Source organism: Phyllobates terribilis, unplaced genomic scaffold (genome assembly GCF_046119375.1).
Source record: "Phyllobates terribilis strain yellow unplaced genomic scaffold, ASM4611937v1 Scaffold_9__5_contigs__length_417890890, whole genome shotgun sequence".
Classification (NCBI taxonomy): domain Eukaryota; kingdom Metazoa; phylum Chordata; class Amphibia; order Anura; family Dendrobatidae; genus Phyllobates; species Phyllobates terribilis.
This window is the reverse complement of record NW_027362769.1, coordinates 278070080-278091737: the sequence shown is the minus strand read 5'-3', so window position 1 is coordinate 278091737 and position 21658 is coordinate 278070080. Positions and strand designations below refer to the sequence as shown.

Below are 21658 nucleotides of genomic sequence, written 5' to 3'. Positions count from 1 at the left end.
GAACGCTGTTTTCCATTCGTCCCCTTCTCTAAATCTAACCAGATTGTAGGCTCCCCTTAAATCCAACTTGGAGAATACCTTAGCTCCTACAACCTAGCTGAACAAATCAGAAATCAGAGGAAGAGGGTATGGATCACGGATGGTAATTGGATTTAATTCCCGGAAATTTGGGGCATGGCCTGGCTATGGAGATGTGAGCACGTGCAGCAGTTCAGCTCCTGCCTGGGTGATGTCTGCACACCCAATTAAGAAACATTATTTACCACCAAATGTCAGCTAAGAAGCGTCCCAGTGTCGGCCAAGCAAATAGACGTCCCTCGGTGGTGTCTGCGATGGGTATTTCCCGATATCTGAGGAGTTCTGCGGGCCTCACACCGGAGCTAGCAAGCTCTCTGACTGGAAAGAAGATGGAGGACTAGCATTATCTACATCAGGGACCGTAAGTTGCATAAATAATACTGTCGGGACTAACATGATACAGGCCTCTAAAGATGATATCCAGAGGCAGACTGGGACATCTCATGCTTCTTAATCACATGCAGTGAGCAGATCCTTGCAAAGGCTGAGAGATTTATCCTGTGGCATTCCTGATCACTCAGAGGGCCTTGCAGGCAATGTATAATAATAATAATAATAATAATAATAATTCAGGCACAGACTGTATGGGAAGATCTTAAGGCTCATATATGTGCTATTCCCACAAAAGAAGATATGGAGAACTATATATCTAGGCTGGAAGCTTCCTATAGGGTTGAGACTACTGCTATTAGAGGGGAACTTCAGCAGCTGTCTGAAAGGGTGGCTAATGATGAAAGTCATACAGAGGCCATCTCTAAGAGATTACACACACAAGAACAGACGGCTGCAGCTCACTCTCAGCAATTGGAATAACTGTCTGATTTGGTGGACGATATAGAAAATAGAGAGAGAAGAAATAATATCAGAATTAGAGGCCTCCCAGAACCCGTGGAACAGAATAATCTTTACGTTGTACCTTTACTTCCATATTAAATCTACCATGTGACTCAGATCCTTGGGACCCAAGTCTACTGATGAAAACAAACCTAGAGATGTCATATGCCAGATATATATAGATATAAAGTGAAGGAGAACATTCTTGCTAAAGCCCGCATATTGGAACCTATCATCTTCAATGAACATGTTATTCAGATTATGCATGATCTGTCCTGGTGCACACTTCAGAAGAGACGTGCCCTGAAGCCCCTGCTCGACATACTGAGACAACAAAACATCCTTTATTCTTGGGGCTTTCCTTTTAGACTTCAAGTGAGACAATCTGGAACTATACATGTTTTGCGAAGTCTGGGAGACTTATCAATGTTCATTAATGGATTGGGAATTCCATTGGCCCAAGCGCTTCCATCACAGTGGCCGGGCCTTCCTAGAGGCCTTGGAAGGAATGACACACCTCGCCCTCAAAAAAGGAAGACACAATTTTGGCATGAGAAATGGAGGTCGCAATATGGAAGAAAGAGGAGCATTACCTCCGGATTGACTGGCTTCACTATTCTCACTCACTGTTCTCTTTGATACTGATTAATGCTTAGCAGTCGGGGAATCCTATACAAAGTTGATATAAGCACACATGTATAGATATTTTTATATACGAGCTGGACATTGAAGTTTTGGTAGATAATAAATGTACTATTATGCGAAACATATAATAAGTCATTATGGGTCTGCGGACAGAGCCTGGGGGGAAACTACTCTCCATAGAAGGCGCGTTTCCAGTAAGGGCATCTACATTCCGCTGGACGGTTGTGGAATTTTCTATTTTTCCCTAGTAGTCCTCCTCTTTGAGGACTTTCTTTGTGGTTGGGGAAGGCTCCCAGCTGAATTCGTCTTGTCTCTTTTTGTGTAGTTTCCCTCCTTTCCTATATATATATATTTTCTTTCCGAGAGGAAGGAGTTATCATCATTATTCAGATAGAGAAACTGTCTTTCTCTTAAGTTTTTCCCCTTTTTTTTTTCCCTTTCTCTCTTTCACTAATCCTCCCTCAGATCTAATCCCTGGTCCTCAAAATAAACACAGTCAAATTCTGTTCTCTAAATGCTCGAGGCCTCAATGTTCCTCAGAAACATTCTCAGATTCTGTACTCCATGCACAAACAATGGGTTCATATCCTCATGTTACAAGAGACACATTTTAAATCTGATCAGGTTCCTAAGATAAAAGATAGATATTATAACAACTGGTTTCATAGTACAAATCCTGAAGCAAAATCCAAAGGTGCTTCCATCACAATCCACAAATCATTAGCATTCTCCCTAATGGACTCACTTATTGATACACAAGGCAGATACGTATTTCTCAAGATCAAAATTGTAGATTCAATATATACAATTGCTAATTGGTATCTGCCTAATAAGGGTCAGATTATTGCATGCCGCGCGTTCTTAACGACATTGTCTAATTTACCAGAAGGTACAGTGATTGCAGGAGGAGACTTCAATTTTACCATGAACCCAAAAGTAGATACCTCCTCGGGTAGGGAAACAATCCCGGTGAGACAGCTACGATCTTTCAAAAGGGCCCTCCATGCCCTCCGACTGACCGATGTTTGGTGAATAATGAACACTCAAGTTAAGGATTACACGTATTTTTCGCATATACATAATTCATATAGTCGCATAGATATCTTTCTTTTGAGCCATCATGCTTTGTCCTGGCACCCCGAGACCACAATCAGAGATATTTTATGGTCGGACCACGCTCTGGTTTTTCTGACACTATCTCTTCCATCCCTAGCCCAACGCTCTTGGACTTGGAGATTGAATAATAACTTTATCAAAGATGTTCTGTGTGAATCAGAGTTAAAAGAGGCTATTGACTCTTTCATCCAAACACATGCTTCTGATCAAACCTCAATCCCTTTACAGTGGGAGACTTTGAAATGTGTCATGAGAGGGATCCTGATAAAGCATGGTTCAAGGTTAAAGAAAGAGTGGGCTCGGAAAGTGGAAGAATTATTAAATCAATTTCACTCCCTTGAAATTTTACATAAACAAAATCTCCATGCCTCCAACCTTGTTGAGTTAACAAAGAAAAGAGATGAATTAAAAGGAATCTTAGATAAAAAATATTTTCAATCCAGGGAAAAATCAAAACGTTTTTTCTACGATTTTTTAGATAAATGCGGGAGACCGTTGGCCAAATTGCTCCACCCACGTATGACAGCTACATTTATCCCATATGTCAGAGGGAAGGAGGGTAGGGATGAACATAATTCCAAAGAAATTTTAGATCTTTTTAGGTCTTACTATGAGAATCTATACAACATTAAGAACCAATTTGCAGACATGCCTCCCTCAGATCGCTCCAATAAGATTAAAGAATACATCCAGGAGACGCTTCTACCCATGTTGAGTGACTCAATGGTGGAAACTCTGGAAGAGGTGATATCCATAGAATAAATTGATTCTGCGATACAAGCCTCCCCGTCAGGTAAATGCCCTGGCCCAGATGGCTTTACGCCGGCATTTTACAAACAGTTTAGAGAGCAACTCTCTCCAATAATGGCTAAAACCTTTAATGCAATTGATGGAAATACTGGATTTGTCCCCCAATCTCTAGAGGCACATATTAGTGTTCTCTCCAAGCCAGGTAAAGACCCCTCAATAATTGCTAATTTTAGACCAATCTCTATTAAATATAGATATTAAATTATTTTCAAAAATTTTGGCCGATAGGTTAGCTCCTTTACTCCCCTCTTTAGTTAATAATGATCAAGTAGGCTTTGTCAAAGGCGAGAAGATAGGGACAATACCATTAAGACACTACTCATTATTTCTAAAGCAAGAATTGGGTCCACTCCACTCGGTCTTCTATCTATAGATGCAGAGAAGGCTTTCGATAGAGTTCATTGGGGGTTCATGGAGGAAGCTTTAACCACTTTACAGCCTGTGCCATATTTGTACGCAAAAGGCTGTAACCCCCGGTTCAGCGCGGGCTCCGGCGCTGAGCCCTCACTGAACCGAGCACATGTCAGCTGATTCTTACAGCTGACATGTGTCCGCAACAGCCACGGGTGGAATCGTCATCCACACGCGGCTGTTAACATGTTAAATGCCGCTGTCAATCTCTGACAGTGGCATTTAACAGCGCCGCGCCGGAAGAACGTCACTTACCCCGCCCATCTGTGACCCCGTCACGTGATCGCGGGCCACAGATGCGTGGGCATGACAACCCTGGGTCTGCAGCAGACTCCAGTGGTTGTCATGAGCTGATCGCTATGAGCGCCACCTAGTGGTCGGCGCTCATAGCACAGGACCATTTCTGCTACGCAGAGGTGATCGGCTGATCACTTCTATGTAGCAGAGGCGATCAGACAAGTGCTGCTTCTAGTCTTCTATGGAGACTATTGAAGCATGCAAAAAGTGAAAAAAAAATGTTTTAAAAATATTAAAAAAATTTAAAAGTTTAAATCACCCCCCTTTCGCCCCATTCAAAATAAAATAATAATAAAAAAAAACCACATACACACATTTGGTATCGCCGCATTCACAATCGCCCGATCTATCAATATAAAAAAAGAATTAATCCAATTGGTAAACGGCGTAACGAGAAAAAAATTCTACACGCCAGAAGTACATTTTTTGGTTGCTGCAAAATTGCAATAAAATGCAATAATGGGCAATCAAAACATCGGATCTACCCCAAAATGGTATCAATATAATCTTCAGCTCAGCGCAAAAAAAAAAGCCCTCACCTGGCCCCAGATCCCGAAAAATGGAGACGCTACGGGTCTTGGAAAATGGCGCCTTTTTTTTTTTTTTTTAGCAAAATTTGGAATTTTTTTTCACCACTTAAATAAAAAAAGAACCTATACATGTTTGGTGTCTACGAACTCGTAATGACCTGGAGAATAATAATGGCAGGTCAGTTTTAGCATTCAGTGAACGTGGTAAAAAAAAAAAAAGAACATCTGTGGTATTGCACTTTTTTTGTAATTTCACCGCACTTGGATTTTTTTTCCAGTTTTCTCGTACACGAAATGGTAAAACTTGTAATGGCGTTGAAAAGTACAGCTACAAAAAATAAGCCCTCACATGGCCATATTGCCCAAAAAATAAAAACGCTATGGCTCTGGGAACAAAGGGAGCAAAAAACGAAAATGCGAAGGGGTTAAGACAGATAGGTTTGGGCCCTTGCTACCTACAGAAAATTATGGCACTATACAAAAGCCCAACAGCAAGAGTGAGAATAAATAATTATCTTTCTGCTCCATTTGCAATTAACAATGGAACTAGACAAGGGTGCCGCCTATCTCCGTTGCTATATGTAGTGGTAATAGAGCATCTGGCCAATTAAATCAGAAATAATCCCATTATTCACGGATACAAAGTGGGATCTAAGTCTTATAAAGCAGCTCTGTATGGAGATGATTTACTTATCTGTATATCCCAACCACAAATAACATTTCCAATGATTCTAAAAGAATTTGATAGGTTTGGATCAGTCAGTAATTTTAAAGTAAATTACTCGAAATCAAAGGCCTTGAACATATCCCTCCTACAGACTGAAGTCTCACAGATTATGATTAAATTTCCATTAAAATGGCAGAAAGAATCATTGAAATATTTAGGGGTCCATATTCCCTCAGATCCTAATAAATTATTTGAGCTTAACCATAAAGCTTTACTGAATAGAACATATCTATTGAAATATGTTAAATTGAAGCTATATTGGTTTGAAAGAATGAACGCCATCAAAATGGACATTTTACCTTGTTTTTTGTACATTTTTCAAACAGTCCCGATCTCTCCTCCTTATAGTTTATTTTGTAAACTAAGGTCAGCTATTATTAAATTCATTTGGGGTAAGAGTAAACCTCGCATAAACATACAGACACTCTCTCATCATAAATCAATGGGTGGTGCAAGCCTTCCAAATTTCAAGAGATATTTTCAGGCCTCTGCCTTGCTGAGGATCCTAGATTGGCACTTTTACACAGACACTAAACAATGGGTGGGGGTGGAACAGGAAGGCTTAGAAGTCACTCTATGACATCTACAATGGTGTCAAGAAGACTCAGTGATCTTGGTCAGGTGCAAATTAACTAAGAAAACACTTAGAACATGGCATTCCCTGAGAAAAAAAGTGTTTCCAGATAAAACTATTAGTCCTCTCACATCAATATTTTATAACCCTTCCTTTCTACCCAGATATCTACGCGGGTCCTTCCTTGGTCGGTGGGTAGTGGAGGACACCCGATTGTTTCGAATATTGGAAAATGGTATGATACCTTCTTTTGTATCTTTACAAGCAAAGTCTCCAAATGTGAAAATCAAATGGTTTGAATACTTGCAAATGTGATCCTTTCTAGTAGCACATAACCCTAATGTAAATTCGCTCTCAAACTACACCTTCTTTGAGAACATGTTCCTTCAGGAAAATGGACCGACTCATGCCATTTCTGTGATATATGAGGGATTGGGTAGAGAGGAGGGAACGGAGAAGCTGGCAATATCAGCGAGCATGGGAGAGGGACTTAGGGATTAGTTTGTCCCCTCTTAAATGCGCAAAAGGGTTTCTCTTCACATACAAGCTCACTAATGCTGGGAGTGCACAAGAGAAGAACTATAAAGTACTTACACAATGGTATCACTACCCTTCTAAATTACATGCAATATTCCCTACAGTTTCAGAAATGTGTTTGAGATGTGAATGTGAAGTGGGTTGAATCATTCATATCTGGTGGGAGTATTCTAGAATTAAAATATTTTGGGAGAATGTATTTGATAATTAGCAACGTATCACAAGCAACAGAGTACCAAGATCTCCCCAAATAGCTCTCCTGTCAATTCTCCCATATTCAATAGGTACTCAAAAGAAAGACCGTCTTTGATTTTGCTTAAAGAACTTGTACACTACTTTATTATTACCCCCCCCCCCCAATGTATCCCCCCGGGGCACCTAAGACTTTTTGTAAATACCTTACGTTGCTGATAATGCCTGTGAGCGGTGCTATCAGTGGCCGCCCACAGGGATCACATGACGCCGCGCTGACGTCACGACAAGTGAGGCGTGACTCAGCGCTGGGGTCCCCGCAGTGGCTGCTGGGTTGTGGGCGAGTTTATCCCCCACGTCACACCCAGCATCCTCCGCGTGCTTTCTCAATGGATGGGGAGAGGCAGAGCGCACGATGGATGCCGGGTGTGACACGGGCATCACGTAAACCCGCCCACAGCCTGGCATCCACCTGGAACGCGGAACCCAAAGACCCCTGCCAGCACTTGTCGTGACAGCAGAGGATGTCAGAGCCGGCTGCAGCCGGGGGTCACGTGATGCCTGTGAGCGGCCAGTGATAGGCCTGAAAATGGATGTCCACCAACATTCACCATCCAACCTGACGGAACTGGAGAGGATCTGCAAGGAAGAATGGCAGAGGATCCCCAAATCCAGGTGTGAAAAACTTGTTGCATCATTCCCAAGAAGACTCATGGCTGTACTAGCTCAAAAGGGTGATCTTCTCAACACTGAGAAAAGGGTCAGAATACTTATGACCATGTGATATTTCAGTTTTTCTTTTTTAATAAATTTGCAAAAATTTCTACATTTCTGTTATTTTTCAGTCAAGATGGGGTGCAGAGAGTACTTTAATGAGAAAAAAAATGAACTTTTTAGAATTTACCAAATGGCTGCAATGAAACAAAGAGTGAAAAATTTAAAGGGGTCTGAATACTTTTCGTACCCACTGTATGTACGGTTCCCTTAATAAAAATAATAATCTTTATATTCATATAGCTCCAACATATCGCGCTTTACAATTCAGACAATTTACAGACCTGCCCCCAATGGGGCTCACAATCTAGATTCCCTATCAGTATGTCTTTGGAGTGTGGGAGAAAACTCACGCAAACACGGGGAGAACATACAAACTCCTTGCAGATATTGTCCTTGGTGGGATTTGAACCCAGGACCGCAGCACTGCAAGGCTGCAGTGCTAACCACTGAGCCACCGAGCTTCCCTTTGTTGCTTAGCCCCTTCACGACCTCTGACGTTCTCCCACATCAGGATCAGATAAGGTTTCCAAACATTTGACGTATGGGTATACCATGACGATCGTGTGGGGCACAGGAGCTGTGTAGGAGCGACCGCCGGGAGTTCGGCTTCAGTTAAAGCAGAGACTAGGCTGTCAACGCCAGGAGTGGTGCCTGCACCTCCCGGGCATCCTAACAATTCAAATGCCGTGATCAATATCGATCACAGCATTTAACCCCTTTACCACGGAGCCGCTTTTTACCTTCATGAAAAGGCCAAATTTTACAATTCTGACCAGTGTCACTTTATGAGGCAATAACTCTGGAACGTTTTAGTGATTCAAAGATGTTTTTTTCATGACATATTGTACTTCATGCCAGTGGTAAAATTAATTTGATATGACTGGCGTTTATTTGTGAAAAAAAAATAAGTAAATTTGGCAAAAATATTGAAAATTTAGCAATTTTCAAACTTTGAATATTTATGTTCTTAAATCAGAGAGATATGTCACACAAAATAGTTAATAAATGTCATTTCCCACATGTCTACTTTACATCAGAACAATTTTGGAACCAAAAGTTATTTTTGTTAGGAAGTTATAAGGGTTAAAAGTTGACCAGCGATTTCTCATTTTTCCAACAAAATTTTCAAAACCATTTTTTTTAGGGACCACACCACATTTGAAGTGACTTTGAGGGGTCTTTATGACAGAAATTACCCAAAAGTGACACCATTCTAAAAACTGCACCCCTTAAGGTGCTCAAAACCACATTCAATAAGTTATTAACCCTTCAGGTGCTTCACAGGAATTTTTGGAATGTGGAAGAAGACAATGAACATTTAACTTTTTTTTCACAAAAATTTCTACTTTAGACACAATTTTTTTTTTCTCAAGGGTAACTGGAAAAAAATGGACCCCAAAATTTGTTGTGCAATTTCTCTTGAGCACGCCGATACATATGTGGGGGAAAAACACTGTTTGGTCACACGGCATGGCTTGGAAGGAAAGGAGCGCCATTTGACTTTTTGAATGTAAAATTTGCTGGAATTATTATTGGACGCCATGTCACGTTTGGAGAGCCCCCTGATGTGCCTAAACAGTGGAAACCCCCACAAGTGACACCATTTTGGAAACTAGACCCCTCAGTGAACTTATCTAGATGTGTGGTGAGCACCATGAGCCCCCAAATGCTTCACAGAAGTTTATAACGTGGAGCTGTGAAAACGCAAAAAAAAATAACATTTTCCAACAAAAATGTTTTTTAGCCCCAATTTTTTTATTTCCAAAGGGGTAACAGGAGAAAATGGACCCCAAAATTTGCGCAATTTCTCCTGAGCACGCAGATACCCCATTTGTGGGGGAAAACTATTGTTTAGGCGCCCAGCAGGGCTCAGAAAGGAAGGAGTGACATTTTGGAATACAGACTTTGATGGAATGGTCTGCTGGTGTCATATTGTGTTTGGAGAGCCCCTGATGTGCCTAAACAGTGGAAAACCCCCACAAGTGGCCCCATTTTGGAAACTAGACCCCTCAGGGTACTTATCTAGAAATTTGGTGAGCACCATGAACCCCCAAGTGCTTCACAGAAGTTTATAACGTGAAGCCGTGAAATTAAAAAATATTTTCCCCTCAAAAATGTTGCTTTAGCCCCAATTTTTTTCATTTTCACAAGGATAGCAGGAGAAAATGGAACCCAAAATTTGTTGTACAATTTTTGCTGTGTACGCCAATACCACATATGTGGTCAAAAACTACTTTTGGTGCACAGTGCAAAGCTCAGAAGGGAAGAAACACTATATTTGACTGGTTTTAGGGTGCCATGTCACATTAGCAGAGCCCCTCAGGTGCCAGAACAGCAGATCCCCCGATAAGAGATCCCATTGCACAAACTACACCTCTCAATGAATTCATCTAGGAGTGCAGTGATCATATTGACACCACAGGTGGGTCACAGAATTTTATACCATTGGGCAGTGAAGTAAAAAATAATTACATTTTTACCACCAAAATTTTGTTTCCGCCCAGATTTTACATTTTTACACTGGGAAATGGGTAAAAATGGCACCAAAATTTGTCTCACAATTTCTGCTGAATGTATAAATACCCCATATGTGGCTGTACAGTTTTGCTTAGTCATTCAGCAAGACTCAGGAGAGACGGAGCACTATTTGCCTCCTGGAGCGCAGATTTTTCAAGTGTAGTTTGTGGACTCCATATACAGAGCCCCTAAGTGCTAGAATAGCAGAATCTCCCCTGAAGTGATCCCATTTTGGAAATTATACCCCTTTAGGAATTTATCTACAGGTGTAGTAACAATTTTGACTCCATGGGTCTTTTCCAGAAACAAGCAGCAGTGGATGTTGCTGAGTGAAAATTGAAAACTGCTGCTGTAGTCACCAGTATGTTGTGCCCAGCTCATGCTTCTGGAGACACGCACCTGTAAATTAGGCGGGCTCTCATCGCTACAGAAATGCCAAACATATGGATGCTAACTGCAGTTTAGGCACACACTGAAGCTCAGAAGGGAGGGGGGTATTTGGATTTGGGAGTGCAGAATTTGCTGAATTTCTTTTGGGGGGCGAGGAGCTATAGTGCTTTTCCAGAGCCTTTGTGCTTCCAGTAATGTGGAAGCCCCTATATTTCCATTGACAGATGATGGACCTGAGTGGGGACTTGCTTTTTTGTGGATTGATTTGAAGCTTTTGTTAGGAACATTTTACATAACATTTTGGATCACATTTATCCAGCGCTCTATGCTGAGCACTTACAGTGCTGCTCACCATTGTCACCCCTTCATTTTTTTCATAGGCTGTACAATATTTTCAGAAACAAATGTACCCAAGTTATATTCTCAGGATTTTGTAATTAGTGGTCCAAAGTAATGCAACAATAAAACATTGACATTGCAACATGGAAGTTGAAAAACAGAGAAAAAACAAAACAAACAGCATGTGCAGCAATAAAGGCACCTCTAATTAATACTTGGTTGCACACCCTTTGGCATTGCTGACAGCCTCCAAACATTTCTTGTAGCCATCTATAAGCTTCTTGCACTTCTCAGCTGGAATTTTCTCCCACTCTCCCTTTGCAGTTTGTTCAAGATCTTGAACATTTGCAGGTTTTTTTTCTCAATGGCAGATTTCAGCTCATCCCAAATATTTTCAATGGGATTGAGGTCAGGACTCATTGCTGGCCATTTTAAAACAGTTCATTTTTTCTTTTTCAACCATTCCTGTGTAATTTTGGATGTGTGCTTTGGGTCATTGTCTTGCTGGAAAACCCATGATCTTTGACCAAGTTTTCTTACACTGAGTAGGACATTTCACTCTAAAATCTCTTAATAATTCTCAGATTTCATGATTCCTGTGATACGGTCAAGTCCTCCAGTACCAGGCGCAGCAAAGCAACCCCAAAGCATTATGAATCCTCCACCATGCTTAACTGTTGATACGGTGTTCTTTTCCTTAGAACCTATATTGCGCTGTCTGTAGACAAACTATTGCTTTGCATTGCCAAAAAGCTCTATTTTTGTTTCATCTGTCCACAGAACATTTTCCCAGAAGGATTGTGGTTTGGAAAGGTACTCTTTGGCAAAGACCAGTCATTCCTTTCTGTGTCTTTTCTTCAGCAATGGTTTCTTCCTTGGCCTTCGCCCATAAAGCCCTGCTTGGTTTAGTGTGCGGTGTATTGTACATGTTGAAACCATGACCCCAGACTGTTCCAGATTTGTCTTCAGGTATTTGGATGTTTGATGTGGTGTTTTTCCACCATTTGCACAAACCTTCGAAGACATCTCTTGTCAATTTTCCTCTTTCACCCAAGTCCAGGGAGGTTTCTTGACGGTTCCATGCTTGGGAAACTTCTTAATAACATTGTGCACTGTTGAAACTGGGATACTAAGGTCTTTGAGATGGCCTTATATCCTTTGGAAGACGTGTGTTAGTTAATAATAGCAGTGTAATCGCAGCAAGCTGAAGAATAAAGTAATCTAATCACTTATATCGCACCAGGGACTGCATAAAAAATAAATAAAACCAATTCTTGACCTGCTGTTGAATTGTTCATTCTGCCTCCGAAAGATAGCAGAAAGGCTTGGCTCACATTTATTCTGCGCTAAGTGCTTACACCGTGGTTTCCGTGTAAATCTCTGAAATACGTGATATGGATGGAACCCACAATGGAAGATTCCTTATAATAAGGCAGATGGAGGCACAGTGGACTTGGTCAGCTATGTGATTCAGCAGTGTGTCTTTTTAAGCGTGCATAAAGGTGAGGTCAACCAGAGTTTTGTGCACCTTTCAAAATAAGACCGCTGAACAGAGGCCAGAAGGAGTCCAGAGTAACTCTGCTGCATCATTATAGTGAATGGAACCCTCAGGAGTTTGATCTGAATCACGTAATTTGGAGATTTAGATGGAAACCCCAAATGTAAGTGCTCAGTGTTGAGCACAGGATAAATATGATCCAAAATGTTATGTAAAATGTTCCCAATAAAAGCTTAAACTCAATCCACAAAAAATGCAAGTCCCCACTCAGGTCCGTCACCTTTCAATGGAAATATAGGGGGATTCCATGTTACTGGTAGCACAAAAGTTCTGGAATAGTGCTAAGGCTCCTCGCCCTCAAAAAGAAATACAGTGAATACTGCATTCCCAAATCCAAATACCCCTCTCCGTTGTGAGCCCCACAGTGTGCATAAACCACATTTAGCATCTCTGTAGCGATGAAAGCCGCCTAATTTACAAGGTCCATGTCTCCATAAGCACGAACTGGGCACAATGTACGGGCACTACAACATACTGGGCACAGCAATGTACGGGCACTACAATGGCAGATTTGCAATTTTCACTCAGCAACATCCACTGCTGATTGTTTCTGGAAAACACCAATGGAGTCAAAATCATCACTACACCTGTAGATAAATTCCCAAAGGGGTATAATTTCCAAAATGGCGTCACTTCAGGGTAGATTCTGCTCTTCTGGCTCTTAGGGTCTCTGTATATGGAGTCCACAAACTATTCTACTATAATTTGTTGTCCATGAGTCAAATAGTCCTTTTTCCCTCGCCTAGTGGCTACGCATTACTGTACAGCCACATACGGAGTATTGCCACGTTCAGCAGAAATTGTGTGCCAAATTTTGTTGCCAGTTTTACTCATTTCCCCGCATGAAAATGCACAATCTGGAGCTAAAATAACATTTTTGTGGTAAAAATGTAATCATTTTTTCTTCACTGCCCAGTAGTATAAAATTCTGTGGCACACCCGTCGTGTCAATATGATCCCTTAGATGAATTCATTGAGAGGTGTAGTTTGTAAAATGGGGTCAATTATTCGGGTGTGGGGGGCGGGGGCTGCTGTTCTGGCACCTCAGGGGTTTTTCCAGTGGGTCATGGCACCCGCAAACCATTTCAGCTAAATCAGCACTATAATATGGCGCTCCTTTGCTTCTGAGCTTTGCACTGTGCCTGAAAGTAGTTACTCATTAGATATAGGGAATTGACGCACTCAGGAGAAATTGCACAACAAACTGTGCAGTCCATTTTTTCCGATTAGCCCTTATAAAAATGAAAAACTTGAGGCTAAAACAACATTTTAGAGGTAAAAATTTAATTATTCTTTCTTCATCACCCAAAGGTATAAAATTCTGTGAGGCACAGGTTATGTCAACATGCTCACTGCACCCCTAGATGACTTCATTGAGAGGTGTAGTTTGTAAAATGGGGTCACTTACGGGAGGTTCTGCTGTTCTAGCATCTCAGAGTCCATGCCAATGTCACATGGCACCTTCAAACCATTGTAGCAAAATCTGAACTCCAATATGGCGCTCCTTCACTTCTGAGCTTTCCACTGTGCTTTAAAAGTAGTTTTTGACCACATATGCGGTATTGGCGTACTCAAGAGAAATTACATAACAAATTGTATGGTCCATTTTCTCCTATTACCCCTTTTCAAAATTAAAACTTAATGCTGAAATAACATTTTAGTAGAAAAAAATGGTAATTTTCCATTGACTCAGCCCAATGTTATATAATTCTGTGAATCGCCTGAGGTTTAAAAATGCTCACTACACCCCTAGATGAATTCCTCAAGAGGTGTAGTTTCCAAACTGGGGTCACTTGTTGGGGCTTCTGCTGTTTTGGCATGTCAGGGGCTCTTCAAATGTAACATGGCATCTGCAATTTATTCCAGCCAAAACTGCGCTCCAGAATTAATTTGGCACTCCTTCCCTTCCGAGCCCTGACGTGTGCCCAAACACTAGCTTTCCAACACATATGAGGTATCTGTGTACTCAGGAGAAATTGCACAACAAATTGTACACTCCATTTTCTCCAGTTACTCTTGGAAAAATGAATAATTTGGGGGTAAAGAAACATTTTTGTTTGAATATTGTAATTTTTTTATTTTCACAGCTCAACCTTATAAAATTCTGTGAAGCACCTGTAGGTTCAAAGTGCTCACCACACCTCTAGATAAGTTCCTTGAGGGGTGTAGTTTCCAAAATTGGGTCACTTGTGGGTTTTTTTTTCACTGTTTAGGCATACGCAAATGCGACATAGCATCCGCTATGTATTCCAGCCAATTTTGTGCTCCAAAAGTTGAAGGGAACTCCTTCCCTTCCGAGCCCTGCAGTGTGCCCAAACAGTAGTTTTCCACCACTTATGGGGTATCGTTGTACTCAAGAGAAACTGCACAACAAATTGTAAGGTGCATTTTCCAGTTATCCTTTTGAAAATGCAAAATTTGGGGCTAAATCAATATTTTGGTGGCAAAAAGTAAATTTTTTTTCCTTCCACATAGCTTTAATTGCTGTGAAGCCCCTAAAGCGTTAATAAACTTATTGAATGTGGTTTTGAGCACTTCGAGGGGTGCAGTTTTTAAAATGGTGTCACTTTTGGGTATTTTCTGCCATTTTCTGTTAAAAAAATGTTTTTGTTAATTTTGTTTTAAAAATGAGAAATCGCTTATAAACTTTTAATCCTTCTAACTTCCTAACCCAAAAAAGTTATGTTTCAAAAATGATGCAGATGTAAAGTAGACTTGTGGGAAATGTTATTTATTATGTATTTAGCTATTTTGTGTGGTATAACTATCTAGTTTAAGGGGGAAAAAAAAGTTTAAAAATTGCACAATTTTGACATTTTTTGTCAAATTTTTGTGAAAACAAGCTGGGGGTGAAGGTGTTAAAGAGTAACTGTCGATTTAAGTTTTATTTCATAATTCAATAGTACACATGAAAATAAGCAACTTTGTAATATATCTTACCAGAAAAAATAGCTTCTTTCTTTGCCACAATTGATCAGTCATTATCAAAATTCTCAATTCCGAGGTAAAATCTGTATTCAGTGAAGACAGACTTTCCAATTACTAAGATAGGAGATGGCAGTTGCTACTGACGAGATTTTATGTAGGAGGGAGCAGCTAGAGACAGAGCTACCTACATAGAATTGTATTCGTAGCAATCTCCTATCTCAGTAATGGGAAAATCGGTCTTCACTTAATACAGATTTTACCTCAGAATTGAGAACTTTGATAATGACTTGATCAATTTTACCAAAGAAAAAAGAAGATTTCCCTGAACACATATATCACAAAGCTGCTTTTTGATGTGTACAGTTGATTTATTAAATAAAAATTAAAACAATGGTAACGCTTTAAAGAATCAGGTCAGAGTACTCCAGCCATTACTATATTAAGACTGGCACGCGCCAGTATAAATAAAACTGATACACAAAAAGAGGAATAATATCAAATTCAACATATGGCAATAAAGTGCAAGAAATAAAAATAAATACATTTAATTTGAGGCTAAAGAGATCTTTACAGGAGTGCTTTCTTTTTTCCATGCACCACTTCAGCGGTTTTATTTTATTTTGCCGCTGGAGTGGTGCCACTAATATAAGTTCCCTGCCCCCTGCCCCTAGTATTATAGTCACCAGCCGCTGGCTTCAGCTGTTATTGGTGCTGCTCCAGTCAACTCCTGCAGGTCGTGAGCTGTCGGATATCTACAGTGTTTGCTGGTTGTGCCGGAGGTCACTTCTCATTGTAAGTCTATGACAGGCAGAACGAGGCTCTCATAGACTTACAATGAGAGCTTGTGACCGTTAACTCCCATTTTCGGTCAGTCTGAAGTTGTGGTCACAAGATGGTGGCGCAGGATCAGAGCGGTACCAGAAACAGATGAAGACAGCAGCTGGTAAGTATATTACTAGGGGCAAGGATCTTACAATATTGTCACCACTCCAGCGCTAAAATAAAAAAATAAAAACCGCTGGAGAGGCGTTTTTTGATTTTTTAAACTGTAATTTTTATTGATAATTTACAAGAATAATAAACTGAAATAAAAAAAAATTCAGGTTCATGTCTAGTGTTCTGAACGCTCAATAATATGCACAATTAAATTTTTAAGTGTTTTTAATTGCTTGTGTTGCTTTTTGCGTGTTTTGCATTAAAACTTTAATAAAATTGTATTTTTCACGATACCTACTACTGTAAATTGCTAATATTAATATAGCTCTCTTTTTTTTCAAGTGTGCATCTTTGTATGTGTGTATATTTGTGCAATTTTCCTTCACAATTGCCAACACTGACACCTTTTGGGTATGTGTTCATGTTTCTGCAAAAAATGCAGAGCTAGTATATTGTGAGAACCTACCTTTTGGCAGCTTTCACATGTAGCATTGTGCTTAGACTTTAGTTGTGCTCACAAATACACATTACAGCCGTGTTGCATTTTGTGCAGTGATTTGCGGTCAAAACAGCAGTGTTTTCAGCTGTGCTTTTGTAAATTGCAGAAAAATTATGGGACATTTTTGATAAAACCACAATAAGGCAGCAATATGTGAAAGTAGCCCATGTTCACACAAATTTCAACGATTTTCAGAATGCAAGGTAAAAATCCAGCACATTTACAGTGATTTTGCAAAATTGCAGCCTAAAACGAATGCAGTGTGCAAACTATTTTTTTTCTTTACACCAGTTGACCAAAAATATCAATTCTCTTACCCTACTGCACAAACAGCAAAGCTCATGAGCTAGTAATGTTGCAATCTACTGGTATATTCTTTAGCACTTTACTGAGCATGCAGAACTAGGAGTCAACCCTGCATGCTCATTAAATGAAACGACTGTGGAGGAGTGACGGCTGGCAAAAATAGATTGATCGCTTGCTAGAAGGAAGGAGAGAGAAGGAGGCATAATGACAGAAGACTGAGCATGCATCAGAATAGCTGACAGGCCCATGCTCAGTTGAAGAAACAAGTAGGCCAGCCCATGAAAGAGACATCAGTGATGTTGGTCCATTTAAGTGCATGAGGGAAACGAGGAAGGCAAAAGAAAGGGGGAAGTAAAATTCTGTGACACTGTATCTGAAACACCTTAATGTAGGGGTGGGCAATTAACTTTCTCGAGGGGCCGCATGAGAGATGGAGACTGTTGTGGAGAGCTGAAGCAAAAGGCTGAAATGAATTCTGCTTAATATTAACAGATTTAATATAAAATAACAATATAATTAATGATAACACTCAATATTGAGTAGAATTAAGTATGCAGACACCCCCTCCATATACCATATGAGCCCACACACAGCGTCCCCATATATTCAGTATGATCCCACACTCAGCCCCTCTATATATAGTATGAGCCCCAACACATAGCTACCCCTATATACAGTATGATCCCACACACACAGCACCCCCTATATATATTATGAGTCCCCACACAACCACCCTATGTACAGTTTAAGCAACACACAGCCCCCTACACTGTATGAGGTCACACACAGGCAATATATACAGTATGAGCTCACATACAGCCCCCTATATACAGTTGAGCCCCCATATACATTATGAGACCACAGTTCTCTATATACAGAATGAGCCAACACAACCACCCCTATAAACAGTATGAGCCCACACACATGCCCCTACATACAATATAAACTCCCTATATACAGTATGAGCCAACACAGGCCCCTATATACAGAAAGAGCCCCTCTACAAACAGTATGAGACTACATACAGGCCCGTATATACAGCATGAGCCCCAACATAGCCACTCTATATATGCAGTATGAACCACACACAGCCCCCTATGTACATTATGAGCCCACACAAGGCCTCCTATATACAGCATGGGCCCCCACATAGCCCCTCTATATACAGTATGATCCCACACACAGAACCCCCTATATACAGTAAGAGCCCACACACTTCCACTTATTTAAAAAAACAAAACTAAACAACACACGCTCACCTTGTTACTGTTCCCCCAGGGCTCAGCTATGGACTTTGCTGCGTGAACAGATGCTCAACACAGCAGATTCGATGTACTGATGTCATCATGTCAGCTGTCGTAGTCACATATGCTGAATGGTAGAAGGAGGAGCTGTCGACTCCCTCCTCCATCATTATATTCACCGCTATCTGCGTCCTGAGGATGCAGACAGTGTTGAAATCAGGACACTGGACGGCTGAAGGTAGCCGCATGGTGCAGCCCGTGGGCCGGTATTTTCGGTCCTTCTGCAAAGGTCTGCCTTAATGCAATTATAAAAAAATTAAGTAAAATGTCTGTATCTAAGGAACGATGAGGAATCTTGACACAGTATAAATTAAAAAAAATATATATTTTACCATATGGAACAATTCCAGTTATGACTTTTTGGTGCAAGACAACGCCTTTAATCCAATGTAATATGGAGTAGAGCACAAATATTTACTTGTAGACTTGGTATTAAAAATCTGACAATCTAAAAGTATTGCTCGTACAGATATTGACATTAAGCAAACGCAATTTTTTTCCTCTAAGAGTAAACATGATAGTAGTTACTACTGTGTTTCCCTGAAAATAAGACCTACCCCAAAAAATAAACCCTAGTATGATCTTACAGGATTTTTGAAGTATGCTTGACAGGGACGAACATAGAAGTCATGGGGCCCCATAGCAGAAGTTCTAATTGGGTCCCCCCCCCCCCCCCCATCCTCCGCAAAAAATAACAATATTCGGCGGGGTCACAGAATAGCATAACTCACAGCTTTGCAGCCTTTACAAAGTAATTTTCCTCCTACTTGAGTCATAGATTCCCCTTTTATTGCCCCCATAAAGTATGATGCCTACAAAAGTGCCCCACAAACACTGTAAGATACCCCCACAGTGAATTCATCCACACGCATAGTATGATGACCCTACTGTACCCCACCTCAACTCACCCGGAAAAGTATGGTGACCCCAACACAGTATGATCCCCAAACTGTGACCCCCACACAGCCCTCTATGCAACATAATGGGCCTATAACTCACCACACAGTATAATTGCCCCCACTAGCCCTCCAAACAGTATGATGGACTCCACATAAACCTTCACACAGTATAATTGCTTGCATAGAGGATAATGGCCCCCACATAGCCCCCCAAATATTATAATAGCCCCCATATAGCCCTCCAAATATTATAATGCCCCCCACATAGCCCTCCAAATAATATAATAGCCCCAATATATTAAAGTGGGCGACATAGTCCTCCATATTATATACTGTACCCCATAATACTCCATATAGTATACTGCATGCCATAGTCCTCCATACAGTAAAATGCAATCCTCATAGTCATCCATACAGTATCATACACTCCCCATAGTCCTCCATACAGTATAATGCACTCCCCCTAGTACTCCATACAGTATCATACACTCCCCATAGTCCTCCATACAGTATAATGCACTCCCCCCTAGTCCTCCATACAGTATTATACACTCCCCATAGTCCTCCATACAGTATTATACACTCCCCCTAGTCCTCCATACAGTATTATAAACTCCCTATAGTCCTCCAATCAGTATTATACACTACCCATAGTCCTCCCTACAGTATAATGCACTCCCCATAGTCCTCCATACAGTATAATGTACTCCCTATAGTCCTCCATACAGTATACTGCACTCCTCGTAGTCCTCCATACAGTATAATGCATTCCCCATAGAAAAACAACAATACTCACCTCTCCTCCTCGTTCCCCTGCTGCTCCGGTCTTTACAGCAAATATTTTGAAGAGCCAGCACATCTCATCATAGGGACTAGCCCAGCTCCTGAAACTAGCATCACTGAGGACTCTTTGTTTCAGGCAGATGCTGCTACAATGTCCGCAGCCTCTACCCCCTGATGACGCTTCGTTTGAGTATCTCAGTATGCACTAGGATTCTCAAACAAAGCACCATCAGAAAAGGAAGTAAGGAAAAAAATAGAATAGCAGTTAGTTAGTGTAGATAAAGAAAGATAGGGAATTTTTAATGCAAGTATATTAGAAATAATGACACTCTACTCTGATATCACTGCAGAGCAATTATAAGTTGAGCCCAGCAGACATAAGTGTGAACTTTGAGCTTTCAGCTCTGGACAGACAGTGTGGGGAGGGGAGAAGAGCAATACGGCAGAGGAGACCATACTATAAAAGGAGGATAGCTGATAAATGAAGGGTTTGTAATATGACACAGCTAAAATAAGCTGTGCTGTCCCTACTCTCACGCGGGCTCATGTAGGAGAGGTTAGACCAGGACATCAGAGCTGTATCATTACATCTCACACACTGAGAAATCTGATGTAAGCTATGAAGAGGGCATATTCTTCTTTCCTTTGAGTGTTGCTGACATAGTATGATTGGTTAGCATCATAAAGAGGAGAAGAAGTACACGCCCCCAGTTAAAACTACCTAATAACATCCACTTAGACTTAATGAAAATTAATTCATTCAAGGCCAAACACTAATTGCAAAGAAAAGGCAAAATAATAAAGTTTTACTCTCCTCAGCAGCCACTATTACATTCTGTATCCAGTTCAACATGAAAAATTTGGTGAATGGTCTAATTTAAAAGTATCATGAAATAAATGGATAAAACAGAGTGGAATATGTCCCTCCATTTACCTTGCACAATGGTGCCGGGATACAAACAACGATACTGTTGACTCCAGTATGCTGCAATTCTTGTTCCTTCAAGTAGACAGCGGATAGAGGGTGGCTTTACATCTATGATCTAGTGATAACAAAAACAATACATTTAATTTTTTATATGAGCAAACAAAAAATCTGGAGCTTACAAAACACATGTATGGGCACCTTTTTATTTCTTTGTGTATTTAGCCACTTATAGTCATGATCAGCTGGTTACTCAGACACATTACTGGCTCAACCCAAAGCTAGCATGTTTCATCTGGTTTCAGATTTACAGCTGTAGCTAAAACAATACTTACATTTTTTTTTATTTCGCTAATTATTAATCAATGCAAAGGGACTTTTGACTATACAGTTGTAAATTTATTTTTGGGGATTTTGTTTACAGTATTTTAAATAAAGGAAAATATACAGAAAAGAAAAAGATAATTAGGAGCAGTAGGTAACAGATGAGTGGAATGCAAAAGTGAACAAACTTCCCTACATGATAGCAAAAACTGGCAGGATATAACAACAAAAATTGGTAGGATATAACAGAAAATCAAAAAAAGGAAAGAAGCCTATGGAAAAATGCATGAAGAAAGCTACACGTAGAGCATGCCAGGAACCCATAAATGCACTGTAAAGATATGTGCGCACAGAGTGCTTTTTCAGGAGTTTTCAGGAAAAAAAAATGAGCAAAAACTCTCCAAACCCTACTCAAAAACTTG

The 21658-nt window shown here is 40.5% G+C and overlaps 1 protein-coding gene across 4 annotated transcripts in view; it reads right to left on the bottom strand.

Annotated features, from left to right (window-relative positions):
- The window catches only part of TNRC18 (trinucleotide repeat containing 18), a 739821-nt gene that overhangs the window by 101434 nt on the left and 616729 nt on the right, over positions 1–21658 (bottom strand). For all 4 annotated transcript variants that reach the window (XM_073647819.1, XM_073647820.1, XM_073647817.1 and 1 more), the window contains one exon: positions 20922–21030. In XM_073647819.1, coding sequence (XP_073503920.1) covers positions 20922–21030 — 109 coding nt within the window. The remainder of the gene's footprint in view (positions 1–20921; positions 21031–21658) is intronic.